This window comes from Haliotis cracherodii, unplaced genomic scaffold, assembly GCF_022045235.1.
Source record: "Haliotis cracherodii isolate W230 unplaced genomic scaffold, xgHalCrac1.p SCAF_22, whole genome shotgun sequence".
Taxonomy (NCBI): domain Eukaryota; kingdom Metazoa; phylum Mollusca; class Gastropoda; order Lepetellida; family Haliotidae; genus Haliotis; species Haliotis cracherodii.
This window is the reverse complement of record NW_027266278.1, coordinates 874,871-882,581: the sequence shown is the minus strand read 5'-3', so window position 1 is coordinate 882,581 and position 7,711 is coordinate 874,871. Positions and strand designations below refer to the sequence as shown.

The following is a 7,711-nucleotide window of genomic DNA, read 5'->3' as shown; positions in this document are numbered from 1 at the left end:
AGATCTGCTCCGGAAACTAGGACTACCGCCATTTTCAGTCTAAATCAAAGTCGTTGCCATGGAAACTCAAAAAATAACTTTTTTAAAAATCCCAAACTATCAAAAGGCACCAGTTCACCACTAGATCTATATATGTGCCAAGTTTGGTGAAAAAATATGGTACGGTTTTCAAGATCTGCTCCGGAAACGAAATGTGACGGACGGACGGACGGACGGAAGGAAGGACGGCCGGACGGAAGGACGGACGGACGGCACCCATTCCTATATCCCCCTTCCACTTCGTTGCGGGGGATAATAATGAGTGTTTGTCTTTAGTATTAACATTCAATTACGTTATATCTGTATCAGCGATATTGTCTACGTTCCACCGGTGAGTAAGCGTTAGCCTTACTATCTCGTAGTATAAATATTGAAAGAAATTGTATTTCTGAAGACATCACGATACAGTTTTTCCGATGCATCACGTCTGCACTAGTGCTTGATAACAGCCTTGTGTTTGGGTCTTTCAGTAGTTTAAATCGCTGCTCTTGATATTTTGATACTATGAACAATATAATGTTATATGGGAGTATGAACGGTAACATGCGTTAATGTATATCTGATATATATAACGGCAACATTTAATCATTAAATTCAACAACTCCCCTTTTAAATTTGTTTCCTGACTTAAAAGTAAATGCAAGAACACAATCGGCCGGAATACAATCTACAATTCTTGTCCACTTCCATATGACTACATGGCATACAATAAGCTTTCGGGTCCCGTTTAGATCGGTTTGGGTGGCAGCCTAGATATCCATAGAATAGATTCATCTCGGAATCTCCCATATCACTGGGGTTCCTCTTGAATTAAAATGGATTTACTTGTTGATTTCAAAACTATACTAAGTATTAGTCTGAATAGACATCACCAGTTTGGAATTGTACGATTCCGAACTTTCACGAGATTGATTTTATGAATCATTGTCAAATAGTGGTGACATTAAATCTAGGAAACAATACGCGAAATCGCGCATGCAAAGAACGAAAAATTTGGACAAGGCATTAAGATATCCGCATGCGCAGAACGATTGATTTCAGTACTTCCGTTAAGCGCTTCGAGTGCAGCGTCGAACGCGGGCCTGTAATCTAACACGCGAGAACTGACCAATGAAATCTGAGAAGTAGAAATACCGGTAGACGCTGTTGCTTGATTGACAATGTCAATGGAGAAAGGGAGGAGCTTGATGATATCGCTCTCTCCCAGTAAATTCCGATGTCAAATAACGACGTTATTTGGACGGAAAAACGATGGTTTGAAAACGTCCAAATAACGTCGTTTTTCCGTCCAATGACCATATACGAAAATAAACGACGTTTTCGTGTTTGCAGTGTTAACAGGCAGGACACATTTGCGGAGAACATACATAAGTGTTTTTCGGTCTACAGAATCAAAGGTTTTTTTTCAACAAATACAGCATAAAATCTACATCCACGTTTACTTCAATATGTTTGTATACAGGCAGTAAGTGTGAACAGGTTATCCACTGTTGAATATCCGGGCCTAAAACCTGCCTGTTTCTCACCTATTTTGTTATTATTTTCGGCCCATGTTTTCAATCTACAGTTAATTATTGTTGAATACACTATTTGAACTTAAACCCCTGTAGTTATTACGTTCATCTCGTGGGCCATTTTTATAAATTGGCACTATTATTCCTCTACCCCAAGCACGTTGAAACTGGGCTGTTGAATAAATCTTATTAAAATAAAAAATGCATGTATGGCATAATTTATTTTACATGATGATTTGAACATTGTCAGTAATAACATATCTAACCCTGAAGACTTACCGCTCTTGTAAATGATTGTATACCAGTTAGTATCTCTTGTTGTGTAAGTGTGGACTCACGATGACGTGCTGCTTCATCAACAGTATCATAAACATTCAGTGTAGGTCTAAACTCATCTTTGCGCAAAGCTGAAACTTGAAACAGATCTTTAAAATACTCGTACCAATTATATGCGCTAATATTTATTTGAGATGGACTATTAAATCTCATGTATTTATCTTGCTTCCAAAATGATTTCCTGTCATCAAGCGACCTCTCTAAGATATTAAATTCTTTCATAAATGAAGTACATTTATATCTAGTGATATACCTTTCCATTGCGAAGTTGCTTAGACGTTATTAAAGAAGCTGAATTGTTATATCTGCTGTACCTTCTAAGTACTCGCAGGGGGGACGGGTGGCCCAGTCGTCTAAGATGCTGCGATTCGCTGTGCAGAGTTGCGTCCCTTGGGCACGTCAGAAACCTATGATTGTGGGTTCGAATCCCAGTTCGCCCCGATTATGTTTCTAGGTTTGTCAGCACCATACCCGTGCTCGTGGGTTTCAGAAATGGTAAACGTCTGAGGCCTTCAACACTTCGGGCTTTCCTCCCACATTAAGCTGACACGCCGTGTTATAACTGGAATACTGTTAAAAACGGCGTTAAATCCAACTCACTCACTACACTTGTTACGCAAAAATACCATAGGCTAACTTCAAAGACAATTTGTCATTTTTGAAAAAGTAAACCAGTAGCTTAATACTCTTAAATACATCCCCATAAACTGCAGTATTATTGTCCTTTTAAATTTACCCGTTCCAATTCTACAGCTTAACAGAATCCCTAAATTCAACATCCGTAATTGATATAAAAGGTAAGAAAAGTATCAAATAATTTGCCGTTTGTTCATGCAGACAAATATCATTTCCTAATATTATGCAGAAAACAAGTATGGCTTGTTTTTAATTTTTCCAACCAAATCAGCCTGGCAATTTTAAACTTTCCGGTGTGGGTAATTATATTTGACTAAACAATTAAAATTATCGACAACCTCAGGTGCCCTGTCATCAACAGACCAAAAGTCATCGCCTTTGAAGCGACCCCTTTTACCAAAAACCATTACCTTTGTTTCTGTCATATTTACCTCATTACAGTAACAAAGTAGACTGACGTCTCGGATAATAAAATCTAATCATCTGCAAACAAAATGAGGAACAAGTTTACATAACCAATCAATCAACCACTGACAGTATTTTCCTGCAGCTAATAATCCCCTATATGTTGTGGTACATATTTACCTCAGAATGAAGAACGGATAAGCAGACATTGTAACAGAGCTGCATAATACACATTCAAGATAATCAATATAAGTCATCAGTGTCAAGTCTCAATATACAAGAAGGTCGATAATATTATTTGGACAATGTAGAGAATACAAACAATGGCCCAAAACACCGACAATGTTCAATCCAATGAATGAATGAATGAATGAATGAATGAATGAATGAATGAATGAATGAATGAATGAATGAATGAATTTCCTCCAGAAGTAACGTCCGAAGATTTACAAAATCTCTGATATTCTCAGAGCAAATGCATTGTGCTGGTAACACACACACACACACACACACACACACACACACACACACACACACACACACTCTCTCTCTCTCTCTCTCTCACTCTCTCACTCACACACACACACACACACACTCTCTCTCTCTCACTCACACACACACACACACATATTTTCGTCACTGACTATGCAATAAAGTGAGCACTATAACTATTAAGCAGATTAGATTTGGGTTAATCTTATGCCTTTCTGAAATTTAAGACATATTTACAGAATATTGATGATATGTTTTCCCATGTACACTGGTTCATAATTCCAGATTGTACGTTTACTGAGCCCCAGAATAGTGCGAGCATATCATTTTCTTCCAGAAGTTCAATTTGAACATAACTTTCGATATCCAGTTTGTCAATGAGGGTGGAGAAGAATTCATTTCGATCATTTATTCATGGCTTTTGTCCCTCAAAAGGGGCAATTTGTTTTGCAAATAGTATGCGTATATCCATTTGGAAGCAACTATCAGCGCCGTGTCAAGTATGCAAGAGCATAGTTTGTAGGCAGTGTACAATACGAATAGTTGCGTTTTTTTGTCTTTCTTTATAAACCTCCAGTGAAATATGAAAGTTTCTCGCAAGAAATTAAGTTTGCATTTGAACACAATGTAATGAAATGTAAAATCAAATGACCAATGATTTCTTTATATTCCCGTGGATCGAATACGCAACATTCGTATCCATAGCCAGTGTGTATTCCTCTAGGCTACAGAGGCGCTGATACGACAGCATGCCTTTCAGAATGTTAGTTGTCCTCGTACGCCAGCAACAAATATTTTACGCCCGTTGCCTAAGGTTCATGGAAAGTATGTTTGAATCATAAAAATGTTCTAAAGTTTTGTTTCTCTTTTCGATGTATGAGTTAGATAAATCACTTACCCTGGGATTAAACAATTGGTTTGAGATCTCATAACTACCGTCTGACGTGTTTTATCCTACACACATATCATACATTTACGACACGGACTATGACGGGATGAATTGTTAATGTCTTCTATCTATTTTCTACAACAGCAGAGTGCGCGGACAACCAGGCGTGTTCCGGCTGCGACAAGACAGGACAATGTACAACCGAATGTCACGCTGGATACTTCGGCAGAAAGTGTAAATCACCATGTAACCCAGCTTGCAAGAATAATGCGTGTAAGGCGACTGGGAATGGCATTGAGGAATGCACCGAAGGTTGTATACCTGGTTATGGTGGTGTAAACTGTGACATTCAATGTGAGAAGAATTATACAATAAACGATGTGTACTGTCTTGAGGTGTGCAAGCAACACTGTCGTTTGAGCTCCAACACAAATGACACAATCAGATGTCTGGTCCATGGTGATACTGCCTCAGTGTATTGTACATCTGAGTGTCACAGCCTGAGTGGCGAGTGTCTCCATGGCTGTGTAGATGGCTGGTATGGTCCACGCTGCTCCTCTCCATGTAGTGCAGGTTGTAGTGGCGGAAAGTGTGACGCTGCAGGTGCGTGTGTGGACGGGTGTAGACATGGGTATGTCGGGAGAGACTGTAATCCCTGTGACCGCTGCAGGAACCACACTTGTAGCCCACACAATGGGTCCTGTGTGAGCGGATGCACCACAGGGTATTATGGTGAGTCTTGTAATCACAGCTGTGAGGTTTGCCGTGAGGGGATCTGTGATCAGATGAGTGGCGCTTGCGTCAACGGATGTGACGTCAGCGGACGTGGATGTAAACCTTCCTGTACCAGCAACTGTTCCAGGGACTATTGTCTTGATGCACAGACATGTGAAACAGGTACTCCAAAATACCTTGACAAAGGAAGCATTATCACTTAAACTAGACCAATGAAATGTGTGTAACTTGTATAAAGGTAGTATTATTTGTTTGTTTCCATATTAACTACCAATCAATCTATCCGCAATGTATCGACCCACCAAACCATCTACCTATTTCCCATCAACTCATTTATCAATCAACCCATCGTAACATCATTCCAACTATCCACCAACTCATCTAGCCATCTGTCGAACTAACCACCAACCCATCGTAACATCATTCCAACTATCCACCAACTCATCTAGCCATCTGTCGAACTAACCACCAACCCATCGTAACATCATTCCAACTATCCACCAACTCATCTAGCCATCAGTCGAACTAACCACCAACCCATCGTAACATCATTCCAACTATCCACCAACTCATCTAGCCATCAGTCGAACTAACCATCAACACATCGTAACATCATTCCAACTATCCACCAACTCATCTAGCCATCAGTCGAACTAACCCTCAACCCATCGTAACATCATTCTGTCTATCCACCAACTCATCTATCAATCAACAAATCTCTCCACCCAACTCATCTACCTGTCTATCCACCACCTCATCTAACATCCAATCTAACATCAACACACTCAACTATCAACCAATCTTCCCGCCTATTCACAATCAACCGTCACCCCAACATGTGGCCATGGGTGTCTTCGGAATATTTCTCTGCATTATTTATATTGTTATGATTTCCCAGCAGCTTCCAAGTCTGATGGTATCAAAATCGGACTCCCAATAGGCTGTGTGGTGTTCATTCTTGCTGTCCTGGTGTCTCACTACATCTGCTACAGGAAGGGTCTTGCTGCAAGAAGGTTGGTAGTAACATAATCCTATCAATCATCCAACTTAGTATTTAATCAATATATTTATATTTATTATATTATTATATTTTTGATACTGTTTTGTGAATATTAGCATTGCTTGACCTACTGGGGACATTTGAATCCACATAGGAACGGGAGCCTTATTTGAAGCAGGTCATATACAGGAATATGCTGTGTATGTAGGCAAAGAGCCATACTGGACCCTATTCTATCCCGCTTTAATTACATATTCATGTCTAAATCTGAATTTGTCCACATCCTTTGAATTTGATGCTAAACTGACCATTTCCCTTCTGGCTGTGAGTATCACAATGTTTATATATGGCCTAGATTATACATTCACTTACCAGTGTTGCTAGAATATGCATTTGTAATCATAAAATAATCATATATAGGGGGCAGCAGTATGTGGCAGTCTGCTGAAAGCAACACTACCTTTTTAGCTTTGATCATTAGAGTGGTTCCCTTTCATTTGATTGCTCCTAAACTCATACAGCAAAATCACTGAAATACCATTGTTGTTTTCATAAACCAGTCAATGAAAATGTGAATAGCATTCCTTTTAGTTATTTTCTAAAGATATGAATTTGAGAGGAGTGTCAATCAGTGTTGGGGGGATTTGAAAGCGTGATAAAAAGAATTTCCATTTTAAAACAATTTTGGGACCTCCTAAAAGACTAGTGCTGTTTACTTCACAAGTGATGAAAATATATTACATACTGACAATGTTGGTGGAATTGGGTTCTCTAGAGTCAACAGTTTTTGTTTGTTTGTTTGTTGTCTAACGCCGCACATGACGGTATTTAAATAATCGATTCTGGACCAGACAACCCAGAATCCAAAAGTAATTATGAATTACTCCTACGTGTAACTCTTAGCTTACAATTTTCTTAGCGAGCTAAGAGTATTCTTTAGATATTCATGAATACAGCCCCAGGACTGTTACTGAGAAGTAGTGCTAGTCACTCTTCGGAATAGGAATTCCGAGGGGCCTTCTAAGACGTTTATTAACTATGTCCAGCCTAAAACGTATACGCCCAAGGACACGTTCAGGGAAGTGCCGATGTATTTAAAAGTCATGCAAACTTCTAAACAATCCGTTGGGATTGTGGTTTGGAATAGGTCCCTCGTAAGAGATGACTTACTGGATCGGGTGGTCAGGCTCGGTGACTTGTCTGATGATGTTTCAACGTAACTCGTCGGCTAGGATCGTTCTTCATATCAACCACTGGATTGTCTGATTCAGACTTATTTACAGGACACCATCATATAGCTGGAATTTTCTGAGTTCGGCCTTAAAAAATACCCCAACACACCAAATTCTTACACATTTTTGCATTGCCATTTTAGAGAACTACAGGCGTATGTACTGGAAGATGTCACCCCAAAGGCAAAACGACAAAACGATATCTAAAATTATAAGAAGTCCCATTGAGAGTTCATTTTCGATTCCGACGCTATCATAAGCTTTCGATTTTGATAATACAATGTCTGACTAAAGTTTATCATAATCCATTTGTAATTACAGGACAGACCCGGAAGACACACATCCTTCAAGGGACACCACATCACGGGCCTCTCAACATATCTACTGCGACGTTGATGAGGAAGAGATGGGCCCAGTCATTGTGTTCCTGTAG

At 39.5% G+C, this 7,711-nt stretch overlaps 1 protein-coding gene across 1 annotated transcript; it reads left to right on the top strand.

Annotated features, from left to right (window-relative positions):
- Window positions 1–5,096: 5,096 nt before the first annotated feature.
- Window positions 5,097–7,711, top strand: LOC139471306 (uncharacterized). Its single transcript, XM_071253614.1, has 3 exons — window positions 5,097–5,208; window positions 5,945–6,059; window positions 7,600–7,711. The coding sequence occupies exons 1-3, from the start codon at window positions 5,097–5,099 to the stop codon at window positions 7,709–7,711; spliced, it is 339 nt and encodes a 112-aa protein (XP_071109715.1).